Consider the following 12,714-nt stretch of genomic DNA (forward strand, 5'->3'; position numbering starts at 1 on the left):
TCATGAGGTGGCCAAAGTATTGGAGCCTCAGCTTCAGGATCTGTCCTTCCAGTGAGCACTCAGGGCTGATTTCCTACAGAATGGAGAGGTTTGATCTTCTTGCAGTCCACGGGACTCTCAAGAGTCTCCTCCAGCACCATAATTCAAAAGCATCAATTCTTCAGTGATCAGCCTTCTTTATGGTCCAGCTCTCACTTCCATACATCACTACTGGGAAAACCATGGCTTTAACTATACGGACCTTTGTTGGCAAGGTGATGTCTCTGCTTTTTAAGATGCTGTTTAGGTTTGCCATCGCCTTTCTGAACGAGACCATAGTTTAATCTCATTTCCCGGTCTCTTGGCTGGGGAGGGCGGGGTATAAATAAATATTATTATTATTATTATTATTATTATTATTATTATTATTATTATTATTATTATTATTTCCTCTGAAGTGCACTGACCGACACCATTTATTTGCTGTGTGATTTGTATATTAAAAAGTGGGGGGAAATGAAGTGCCGAGAAACCTGAGGAAAAGAGCCGCCGAGAGGAGGCCGCTCACGCCGGGCAACGAGGCCACCTAAACGCCGCTCCGACCCCCGGGCCTGGGCGAGCGAGAGGCGGGTCCTCCTTCACCGCCCCCGAAGGGGCCGCAGGGCGGGCGGGTTAATAACTACCAGGGCCCGGCGCTTGGGCGCGGGAGAGAGGCCGGGCGGGCCGTTTCTGTGAGGCGGCCCTGAGGCAAAAAAGCGGGCGCCGGGCCTGCCTCCCGCCGAGCGAAGACGACGGCGAGGCCCACTCGCCTCAGGCCGCCATGGCTGCGCCTGCCGAGCCCAGCTACTTGGGATGGGACTTCAGCACCCAGCAGGTACCCGTGGCAAAAAAAAAAATATGGACGCGGCGGAGGAGGCGGAGCCGGAGGCTTCAGCCGCGGAGAAGGCAGAGCCTCGCCCTCCGCCCTCCCTCGCTTCGCGTCCCTGAGTCGCCTCAGGGACGGCGGCGCGGGAAAAGGTTTCCTCTCGCCCAGCGCTCGGTCCCCTCCCCAGCCCCACCTCGGGGGCCTGGTTCGAGTAAGGGAGGCGGGGAGGGGGAAAGGCGCTCTCCACATGCTCTGAGGAAATCCCCTGCCATCATCGTAGGACTCGGGCACAGAGGGAGCCCCCGGGAGCCTCTCTGATGGGATGGGCAGAGGCGATGGTTCGTTCGCTGCCTCTAGGTCAGCGTTTCGCAAACGGTGGGGTCTCCAGCGGCTTTTGGACTACATCTCCCATCATGCCTAGCTGGCAGGACCAGCGGGCAGGGATGGTGGGAATTGTAGTCCGAAAGCGGATGGAGGCCCAAGTTTGGGGAACCCTGGTATAGAGCCAAGCAGGGAGCAGTATTAGTACTGTACTGTACTGTACTGTACAGTATTAGTATTAGTATTAGTATTAGTATTAGTATTAGTATTAGTATTAGTATTAGTATGTCACTTTGTTTTGCCCCAGGCAGCCCAGAGCGACTTACAACCATAGCTGTCAACGTTTCCCTTTTTTAAAAGGGAAATTCCCTTATTCCGAATAGGATTCCTCACAAGAAAAGGGAAAAGTTGACAGCTATGCTTACAACCAAACCAGCATGTGAGAATGACTGGTTTTATATGGTGAACCACCCTGTGATCCTTGGATGAAGGCGCTGAATAATAATAATAATAATAATAATAATGACTGAAGATTTTAAGTGTTGCCGAGTGTTAAGATTTTCCTCTGCAAGTATGCACAACAACATCAAATAAAGGCATGTTTGTTTTAAATTCTGGATCTGAGGGACTTTTCACACCTTACATAGAGGCAAGGCTGAGTGTACCCTTGAAGCAGGAAGTTGCAGCCAGCCCAGGCATAGAGATGTTTGCAAACGTGGGCTTGACACATTCATGTGTTGCATGTTCTCTTGCTGAAGTACTGGGAATCACAGGTGGGGAGAGTGTTGTTGCACTCAGGTGCTGCTTTTGGACTTCCCATTGCAGCAACAGGTTGGCCGCTGTGAGAACAGGGTGGGCGTAGCCAGGATTTTTTTGGGGGGGCAGGTTTTTGTTGGGAGGCAAGCTTTTGTTTGGGGGGGGCAGAACTTCAGATTTGTATTAATTTTGAATTGATGGATTTGGGGCGGGGGCAGGTACCCCCACCCCCGGCTATGCCCATGGACTTTGGCCTTATCTAGCAGCCAGCCTCTTAGAATATTCTTAAATGAATAGGAGCTACAATGCACATAACTGTGGCTTGCTTAGGAAAACTTGCCAATGGATTTCACCTTTTGCCTTTTTTCAACTGAGCTGTGGAAGATAGGTCTTTCTAGAACTGTTGAGTTTCAAATTCACAATGATTCCCCCCCTCCTTCTCCCTTGGTTTTTATGATGTGGCACTACATCTCGCAGTTCTGATAAAATCCTTTGGCAAACTGGAGAAATTCAGCCCCTTAGTGCAGGCTTCAGCAGTTGTACCTGGAAGCAAAGTCTACTTGCACTTCCTGAGTTCCAGCATATTTAAATGAGAAATCAAAGGTTAACCTACGAAGTTTAGTTAGTCATTACCTGCAGATTTTTGTTTAAAAAAATACTGTAACTTTCCTATGGCCCCAACCAAACTGATGAAGTGGGAGAACTTCATATTACTAGATAGCACTTTCATTTGGACACTGCCGTTACACTTTTTAGAAAACATTTAAAAACTCCTTTCTCTCAAAGGTCATAAATAGCAAACAAGAAAGAAGGGTCTTCGTTCCTTTCAAGGGATGGTAGGTGCAGATGGCAGTAGCCCAATGGTGAGAAATAAGGAGAGCTTGCTTGTGCAAAGCAATAATTGCTAACTCATTCAAGATGCTGTCAACAGAGAACCAGCATGGTTTAGTGGTTAGATATACTAGGACTTGGGAGGTTAATGGTAAAGGGACCCCTGACCATTAGGTCCAGTCATGACCAACTCTGGGGTTGCAGTGCTCATCTCGCTTTATTGGCTGATGGAGCTGGCGTACAGCTTCCGGGTCATGTGGCCAGCATGACTAAGCCGCTTCTAGTGAACCAGAGCAGTGCACAGAAACGCCGTTTACCTTCCCTCTGGAGTGGTACCTATTTATCTACTTGCACTTTGACGTGCTATCTAACTGCAAGGTTGGCAGGAGCAGGGACTGAGCAATGGGAGCTCACCCCGTCGTGGGGATTTGAACTGCTGACCTTCTGATTGGCAAGTCCTAGGCTCTGTGGTTTAACCACAGGACTTGGGAGACTAGGGTTCAAATCCCCACTCGGCTATGAAGCTCACTTGGTGACCTTGGGCTAATTATGCAACCTAAGCTACCTCACAGGGTTGTTGTGATGATAAAATAGGGAGATGATGTATGTCACCTTGAGCTCTTTGGAGTAAAGGTGGCATTTGTTGTTGTTGTTGTTTAGTCGTTTAGTCGTGTCTGACTCTTTGTGACCCCATGGACCAGAGCACACCAGACACTCCTGTCTTCCACTGCCTCCTGAAGTTTGGTCAAACTCATGCTGGTAGCTTCGAGAACACTGTCCAGCCATCTCGTCCTCTGTCGTCCCCTTCTCCTTGTGACCTCCATCTTTCCCAACATCAGGGTCTTTTCCAGGGAGTCTTCTCTTCTCATGAGGTGGCCCAAGTATTGGAGCCTCAGCTTCAGGATCTGTCCTTCCAGTGAGCACCCAGGGCTGATTTCCTTCAGAATGGAGAGGTTTGATCTTCTTGCAGTCCATGGGACTCTCAAGAGTCTCCTCCAGCACCAGAATTCAAAAGCATGAATTCTTCGGCGATCAGCCTTCTTTATGGAATGTCTCACTCCAGATAGAAGTGGCATAGAAATGCAGTTATAAGTAGCATAAAGTAAACAGCCTTTGCTAACCTGGTGCTCTCCGGATGTTTTGCGCTATAAACAGCTTGATGGGAGTTGAAATCCAAAATATGTTGAGGGCACCAGCTTTGGGAAGGCTGAGCTAAGGTGATGTAGGGTCAGAACTGAAGCAATCTTTTCCTTCCATCCCACCTCTCCAATAAATTGATGGGATGAGTGGAAGTGAGGCTTTTATGAATGCGAAGATCTGTACAAAAACAAGATTGTAAAAAGCAATAGTGAAAAGAAAGAAGGGGCCAGTGGTGAAGGAAGAAGGGCAGGGCCACTCCTGGGAAAACACGAAGCATTTTTCTGAACTAATGGGAATTTCAGTACTTCCTTAGTGAAACTCTAATTTGCTCCCAGGAAGTGGAACACTAATCAGCGATCATCAGTTTCTGGAGATGGGATGAAGTGCAGAATGAACTAGCTACTTGCTATTTTAGGTGACTGATCACACAGAAATTATTGATTCTTCCAAATGGAGGCATTCATTTTAGAATCAATGACACCAGTGGATATAATTAATTCTAGAAGGCACACCACTATTTGGAAGATACCTGTAGGTATCTGTATTGGATTTGAAATTGTTTTTATATCTATGTGTCAGGGGTTCAGGAGCAGAGGCGAGGGCAAGGGAGGAAACAGAGAGCGAGGGGGAGGAGGCAGAAGAAAGGATGAGTGACGACGACGACCCGAGATCTCCGAGTCTGTCCAGTGAATCAGAAGATTCACAAAGAGGAGCACCAGTGGCAAGGGCAAGGGGGGAGACTAGGGGGACACCCCAGGAAGAAAGAGCCAGAGGGGACTCAGAGGGGAGCAGTTGGAGATCGGGACCTACGTCACCGCCAGAGAGTAGGGAAGAGGAAGAGCGCCTGGGAACTAGCGCTGGCAGCTCACAACAGGAGGGAGGGCACGAGTCAGGAGTGGCCACACCTTCATCGGGGAGCGAAGTGACGGTTAGACGGAAAGTGGAAGGTTGGGCGCGCGCGCCAAGTTCAAATGCACAGGAAGGTGGCGCAGTAGGCAGCCCGGAAAGAGAGCCAGGTCCTAAAGCCCGGCGCAAGGAGACAGGGGAGTCAGGGGGGTCAGCGTCAGAAGAATCCCGGAAGGGAGAGACCCAGAGGGGCAGAGGGACCCAGAGGAGAACTGTCAGGCGGAAAAGGTGGAGCAGGGCTAGGATATTAAGTTGGTGCGCAAGGGGCGGAGACTCAGAAGGAGCTTCTCCGACCTAAGCATAAGGCGTAGGGTTGCACGCAGCAGCTCAAGAATGGAGACTGTAACTCAATAAAGACTTTTAATCAACAATCGCTGGCTAGCGTGATCCTCTGTGAGCTAGGATCTGGAAGTAACCCTGACACTATGTAATTGTTTTTACTGTTGTTTTGTATATGTAATTGTTTTTACTTCTTGTATAAATGATTGTTTAACCGTTTCTATGTATACAATTGTTTTATACATGTTTTTATCATACAGTACTTTGAGATGCTTCATAGGAAGCAAATCCTAATGAAATAAATAACAGCAGCAGCAACATTTTCTTTTCTCCAGCTGAAAGTAATTGCTGTAGATGAACAACTGCGAGTCATCCATGAGGACAGTGTAAATTTTGACAAAGATCTTCCAGAATTTGGGTATGTTTCGTCACTTGTGCTTAGTTTGGTTTAAACCTGCGTTGGCATTAAAATTCCCTCTGCATCTGGAGTATTTGCGCTTGGGCAGATCCTGTTCAAGGATCATAGAATGTTGTGATTAAAAGTATTCCTTTAGTAACACTACACTATGTTTGGTTTTGTTTTTGCATTCTTTTTAAGGGTAACTGTCCTAGCTGTGTACAAGAGAGTACAGTGGTACCTCAGGTTAAGTATTTAATTCGTTCCGGAGGTCCGTACTTAACCTGAAACTGTTCCTAACCTGAAGCACCACTTTAGCTAATGGGGCCTCCTGCTGCTGCTGCGCCGCCGGAGCACGATTTCTGTTCTCATCCTGAAGCAAAGTGCTTAACCTGAAGCACTATTTCTGGGTTAGCAGAATCTGTAACCTTAAGCGTATGTAACCTGAAGTGTATGTAACCCGAGGTACCACTGTACTTGTGTGTTATTTGGGGAAATGCAAAGTGAAATAATGAATTAGTTTTATTCACCTAGGCATTGTTTTTCCTGCAGCACTCAAGGTGGCGTCCATGTTCACAGTGACAGACTGACTGTGACTTCTCCTGTATTAATGTGGGTGAAGGTAAGTGTTTGATGCTTGAGTAATGTCGCCGGTGTCTGGAGAGGAAGGCCGGTGGGTTCCTGCAATTGGCTCCAATCCTCTCCCTTCTCCCCATTTGCCCTCCTGTCTGTTGCCCTATATGATTACCTTTTTCAAAATGACACGTTGCCTGTTTGCTTAGGTTTATGTAAATAGAGCCCTAGCAAAATCTCTGTGCCAACAAGGAAGATGCAATGATCTAGAATTACCTCTAACTATGGTTGACTCTCTTCTGTGCTGCGGATGACATAATTCATTTTTCACTTAGAATATCCGGGTTCAGGTTATTACTCAGCAATGAAGTATATTTGGTGGTCTTGAGTAAATTGTAAGAGCCACTGCGTGGGGCTCAAAAGGTTTTAGAAGTATCTTTACTGCACTTCTGAATCTTACAGTATAATGGTTCTCTGTTGATCTGCTACATCTCTACTTGTACGTACTAGAGATGGGAATCAGAGCAGTATTAGCAGTGGCCTTGTGGTGTAAAGGTAGTTTTCTGCTGTGACAGCGTTTTGCTTCTGGAAATACTTGCCATATTCTTGCAAGTGCTTGCCATGTGGTTCTGGGCTAATGCTAAACATAGTTGCTGTTCAGGTATCCTCACAGATGTCCTACCAAACTGAATGCAGCCCAGCAGCCATGTATGGTAGCTCATGTGGACTTTGATAAACTTTCTAGTTTTGCTGCTTTCCGGGAACGACAAAACACAGTCTCCTCAAGCATTTCTATCAGGTCACAAGATGTGGCTGCTGGTCTTTGCTCAGTCCTGGGGATCACAAGTTCAGCAGGACCGGGTGAGGGACAGATTGTTATTCAGGGGAAGGAAACCCAAATGGGTAATGGTGTGCCCCTCTCATTGGGTAGGAGAGCAGGGCCTATGCTTACTTCCGAAATCTTTTGCGCACACTCCAGATCCTTCAGTGGCAGGAGTGCAAAGTGATTACCTAGTACAGTGGTGCCTCGCAAGACGAAAAGAATCCGTTCTGTGATTCTCTTCGTCTAGCGGTTTTTTCATCTTGCGAAGCAAGCCCATTGAAGGATTAGCGGATTAGCTATTAGCGGCTTTTAGCGGCTTATCTGCTGATCGGATCAGCTGATAAGCAGTTTAGCGGCTTAGAAAAAGGGGGGGGGGAGGAAAAAACAACCAGCAGGAACTCGCAATACATTTTCGTCTTGTGAAGCAAGCCCATAGGAAATTCGTTTTGCGAAGCACCTCCAAAACGGAAAACTCTTTCGTCTAGCAAGTTTTCCGTCTTGCGAGGCATTCGTCTTGCGGGGCACCACTGTACAGAGACTGTAACTTGGAAGGGCAAATCCCTTCTCTTCTTAATTAGGAGCTGCCATTGTTTCTAAATTTGGTCGCTTGGCTCTGTCTGTGTCATTAGATGATTCAGCTTCTTAGCTCAGCATTATTAAAATTACTTTACACAAGAAACCATTACATTTGCCAGACAATTTATAATTTGCTTGTTTTCTCTTTCACTTGGAATGCTGTTAAGGATCCTTTTGACGCTGCAGTTTCCTGGATCATGTTTCTTCTTTTTCTTTATTTCTTCAAGTAGTCACATTTTTTATCGTTGTTTGTGATAGCAGATGCATTAATTTCCAAATGATGTCGACGTTGTTTGGGATTAAGCTGAGTTTTGACATAATTACACTCTTTAACCACTTGAAAGCTGCATTACTCTTTCTTGCTTTTTATCTCTTTGTTCTTTGGGGAAGAGTAACCAGTTTGGCTCTGCTTTTTTTCTTGTTTGTCGAACACTGGAGGTTTTTGAGTGGCCATTTTAGCTCTTATACCCCATCCCTAGATACACACACACACACACACACACACACACATATTTAAATAAAGCCAACTGACAAGTGAAATGTACAGTAGTGTGTACAGTTCTGGTTGCCTCACCTCAAAAAGTATATTGCAAAGTTGCAAAAGGCTCAGGAAAGGGCAGCCAAAACAATCAAGGGGATGGAGCAACTCCTTGATGAAGAAAGGTTGCACCATTTGGGAATTCTTAGTATGGAGAAACTAAACTGCTACTGCTGTGCTACCCATGGTAAAGCCATGGTTTGGCTTATTGTTATGTCCAAACCATGGCTCGTGATTTGTCTGGAGCTGTAACTGAGGTTTATCTGAGTCCGAGTTTGGATGTAATGCTTAGCCAAAGCATGGCTTAACCATGAGTAGGGTGGGGACTTGACATTACACGTGAACTGGAGCAAAAAAGAAAGTGTGCATGCAGCGTCAACTAGCTATAAATGCACCTTCTTTTCAAATACAGTGGTACCTCAGGTTAAGTACTTAATTCGTTCCGGAGGTCCGTTCTTAACCTGAAACTGTTCTTAATCTGAAGCACCACTTTAGCTAATGGGGCCTCCTGCTGCCACCGCGCCGCCGGAGCACAATTTCTGTTCTCATCCTGAAGCAAAGTTCTTAACCCGAGGCACTATTTCTGGGTTAGTGGAATCTGTAACCTGAAGCGTATGTAACCTGAAACGTATGTAACCCGAGGTACCACTGTAATTTAAAAGAAATACAGGCAGCCCGCCATTTACATGTGTTCAATAGGTGTGTAATTGTTTATATGCCAAACCCAGAAGTGACCTGGAAACATCATAAAAAGCTCACTGAAGCATCACTCAAAGGGTGGAACGGGGGTGGAACTGGGTGTTTGCAGGCTTTTTAAATGGGATTCAATTATATGTGATTTCACTGATGTGCGTAGTGCCTCGGAACATAAGCCATCCAAAACTCAGAGGTTCCTACAAACACATGTGCATACACAGTTCTCAATCCAGAGAACCATGAGGCATAATCACAGTTCAGGCACACCTTCCAACCAGCCACAAGCAGGTGAGAGGTGTGGCCAGGGATGCTGGTGGGATGGCCTGTGGAGAGCCTTGAGGATTGGCTGGAGAAGCCTGGGAAGATCGCCTTTAGTTCCTGGGCCTGAAATTCCCCACTTCAGAAGTGCATCCGCAGATCTTGGCCTACTGAAAAACCAAGAAGCTGCTTGCTTAGTTTACAGTGTGCTGCTGCTATAAGCACATTGTAACCACGCTAGAATGATAGCGTTTCTCACCTTGTGTTGAGGGTTCTTTCTTGTTCTTCTGAGAAACAGACTTCTGAGAACGAAGAACATTTTAATCAAGTGAAACATACACTTTTCTGAAATTGATAAAGAAAAGCATAAATTTCCTTTTAGGCTCTGCCTTTCTGCTGGTGCAAATCTATTTTGCCGTTTTCACACTGGCTGCGCTCAGCTTAGTCCAGCAGATGGTTGAACGTCAGCCATGTGCCATGCAAATCTGCACAGCAGAACTGCCCAGATGTTAGTATGGCCACTTTCCCAGCATGTGCCTGCTTTCAAGGGTTGTGCTGGCATGATATTGTTCTGCGGCACGTTTCCCCTAAGATTCAAGGCATATTTGTCACCTCAAAGTAGAGTGAGGTTGGATAGTTCAGTTGGTAGAGCACTAGACTCTTAATCTCAGGGCTGCGAGTTCAAGCCCCACATTGGGCAAAAGTTTTCTGTGTTGCAAGGGGTTGGATGGCATCACCCTCGTGGTTCCTTCTGATTCTATGATATTTTGGTGTGCTTTATGTGGACAAGAAGTAAGGTTGGTAAGGGAGGAGTGCTTAACTCTTCATCTCCCACAGAAACTCACTTTTCCAGCCAAAGAATCCTAGATCCATGTCTGTGGTCTGTGTGCTATATGCTGGTCTGAAAACCCCAGGCAGCTGCTGATGGTTGGAAATTGTAGTTGAAACAGTCAGGTTGGGAAACATATGTGGTATTTCCCTTCATGTCTCTTCCTCTGCTGCAAATTGCCACCTCCCAAAAGCACTTTGCAAAAGAGAATGAATTGTTGGATTAATGTTACATGCAGATTCATGGTAATTAAGATGGAGATATTTAATTTATTCTATGGCTTTTGATTTATTACTCTAACCCTTTCAACTGGAAAAAGGACAGCAGGCTTAAATCTCTATTTCTACACAATTTTTAATTCAAGTATTTAGTGTTTGCAGTTTGCAGTTTTTCAATTATGGAAGAGGCTTCCTGGCTGTGAGAGATAGGAGGGATGCTTCTTATAAGATGATGCCTGCTACAAAGCAAGCATGCACCATCTTAGAAACAAAGACCATGTGCTTTTTGCTTCAGAACTGCTGTTGTGGTTTTTTTTTTGCATTCAAGTTTAATAGATTGTGCTGGGATCCTAACCCCACTTCCCTGACAGTAAGTTCCATTGAATTAAATGCAACTTACATCTGAGTATATCTGGTTAAGATTGCACTGTTAATTGACTGAAATTAATAGATGAAGATTTATTCATCTGAAGGTTGTATTTGTGATGTTTAGTTTGGCCCTGAAGATTAGCATGTGTACTAAACTTGTTTGAAGGTTTCCCCCCCCTCTTGTTTCCTGCTTGGCAGGGGGTTGGACTCGATGGCCCTTGTGGTCTCTTCCAACTCTATGATTCTATGATTCTATGATTCTTCATCTGAAAAATGCTTTTATTCAGCATGCTAATCATTTCAGTTTCTCGAGAGACCTTCTACTGATTATCTAATTCTTCCATTTTCCTTCTCTGTCACTGATGACAGGAATCTACCTATTTAATTCTGAAGCCTTTCGGGATTCATAATTTCCTGGAGCGCAGCAGTCAGTCTTGATCATGTTTGTTCTTCTAGGCCCTGGATATGATCTTGGAAAAGATGAAGTCTTCTGGATTTAACTTCTCCAGAGTGAAAGCTTTGTCTGGAGCTGGGCAGGTCAGTTAAAAGTATAGAGGGGTGTGTGTGAAAAAGTGGGAGAACCTTTATTCTGGATTGCATGCGCAGGCAACAGCCAATTGATGTGCTACCATGCACACATGCATCACACGAAACCTGGAAATGGCTTTAAGAATTGCAAAAACAGCCTAAAAAGAGCCCAGAAAGGGCAAAAAGGTGTGAAAACAGCGCCTAGCAATCCCATGAACCATTGCAAGTGGAATCGCAGGAGCCCTTGCACTGACCATTGAACAGTGGCATAGCGTGGGTTGTCAGCACCCGGGGCAAGGCAAGTAATTTGCGCCCCCTAACCCGTGGATTTGCGCCCCCTAACCCGTGGATTTGCGCCCCCTAGCCCTAACCCCCAGATGTTGCACCCGGTGCGGCCGGCCCCCCCTGCACCCCCCACGCTACGCCACTGCCATTGAAGCCTGTGGAGAGTTTGAGTTTGAGCCAAGTAGGTTTAGAAGGCAGAACGGGGGTGATCTGGGAGTGTGCCCCTGCCATGGGTGAGCCTCCGTTACCCGCATGATTTGTGGTAATGAAAATGGCCTTGCCTTCAAGCTTATTTTAGTATCCTTAAAAGGCACCATTACTGATGTTCTAGTAGCATGCAAGTGTATTTTAAAGTTGGTGGAAATCCAGATATGAATCTTAACTTGCCACTCTGCTTTTATTTTATGCCTTTGCTCTCTTAACAGCAACATGGAAGCGTCTACTGGAAAGAAGGTGCAAACTCTGTTTTACAAAACCTATCGCCCAATCTTCCTTTGCATCAGTCCCTGAAGGTAACTTATCTTAGGAGTTTGGAAGGACGTTTAAGTCCACTCTTGCTCATTGACCCTTTATGGCTGCGCTCACTTTCCCAGCTCCTTGCTGACTTTAGAAATAATTGAAGCATGCTTTGCATTCCTTTTAGCAAAGGATAAGCACAAATGATGATGCAGACAAGATGCTTTCTTTTTCTTCCTCTGAACAAGAAGTGTATAACAGTGGCGGGTGTATGAACTGGACGCCTTTAAAGCCTTTGCTGTTGGGAGGAGCCAATACCTGCAAACTCCACTGCTCAGGGAAAGGCTCCAACCTTCTAGTCTCAGTGGCTCATCACACGCTGAAGCCATGAACATAACCTTGGTTCCTGGTTTCTAGAACTATATCTGTTTTCCTGGTTCAGGAAGGCTTGGAGCTGTTAAGGGAGTTGCTGCTTCAGCAGCAAAGCTGCTCAGGCTGGGAGCTTACATAGGAGTTGGAGGTGTCACCCTTTCCTGGCTCTTGGACAGATCTGATCTGGGCAGGTGCTTCCATACACTTCTCCTACTTCCCAGGTAGCCTCACATACAGCGATCCAGGCATTTCACTGGCAGCTCTGAATCTCCTGCCAGTCCTCCGCTTTTGTGGCCCTGTGGGTGACGAAGGGGGTTCTGAGAGCCAGCCAGAAATCCAGATAGTTGGGGTGTCTGGATCCAGTGGCTCCTCAGGGTTGCAGGCGGTGCTGGGATCTGCTGGAGAGCCCTGCTCCCTCTGCAAAGACCCCAGGTCTGGATGGAGGTGGAGGTCAATAAAACACCCGGTGCTTTATGGATGAAGCATCTCTTTATGAATGAAGTTAACTCTTCAATCAAAGAAACTAAAACAGCGCAGGCCTAGTGATCACAGCAACCCTTCCCAGTAGATTCCCCAGTGAAGCAGTTGGGAGGACTGAAGCTCCCCACATTCCCACTGCTCCCTAATGCTCCTACCCCAGTTCCCAGCAGCCCAAGACTCCACCGTCTTGTCTCTCTTTGCTCTGCCCTCTTCATTTCTCTACATGTTCTGGGAGACCA

General features: G+C 46.3%; 1 protein-coding gene across 6 annotated transcripts in view; it reads left to right on the top strand.

The window, feature by feature from the left end:
* The first annotated feature begins 427 nt into the window (after nt 1-427).
* The window catches only part of XYLB (xylulokinase), a 119,701-nt gene continuing 107,414 nt past the window's right edge, over nt 428-12,714 (top strand). For 3 of the 6 annotated variants that reach the window (XM_082192457.1, XM_082192454.1, XM_082192453.1), the window contains exons 1-5: nt 428-853; nt 5,413-5,495; nt 6,027-6,096; nt 10,811-10,891; nt 11,593-11,679. In XM_082192457.1, the coding sequence (XP_082048583.1) occupies nt 800-853; nt 5,413-5,495; nt 6,027-6,096; nt 10,811-10,891; nt 11,593-11,679 (375 nt within the window). In that variant the 5' untranslated portion in view covers nt 428-799. Of the gene's footprint in view, nt 854-2,738; nt 2,758-5,412; nt 5,496-6,026; nt 6,097-10,810; nt 10,892-11,592; nt 11,680-12,714 lie in introns of those variants that run through there. The other 3 variants (XM_082192452.1, XM_082192455.1, XM_082192456.1) reach the window with 3 other exon arrangements.

This window comes from Podarcis vaucheri (genome assembly GCF_965113315.1).
Source record: "Podarcis vaucheri genome assembly, chromosome: 12".
In the NCBI taxonomy this organism is placed as follows: Eukaryota; Metazoa; Chordata; class Lepidosauria; order Squamata; family Lacertidae; genus Podarcis; species Podarcis vaucheri.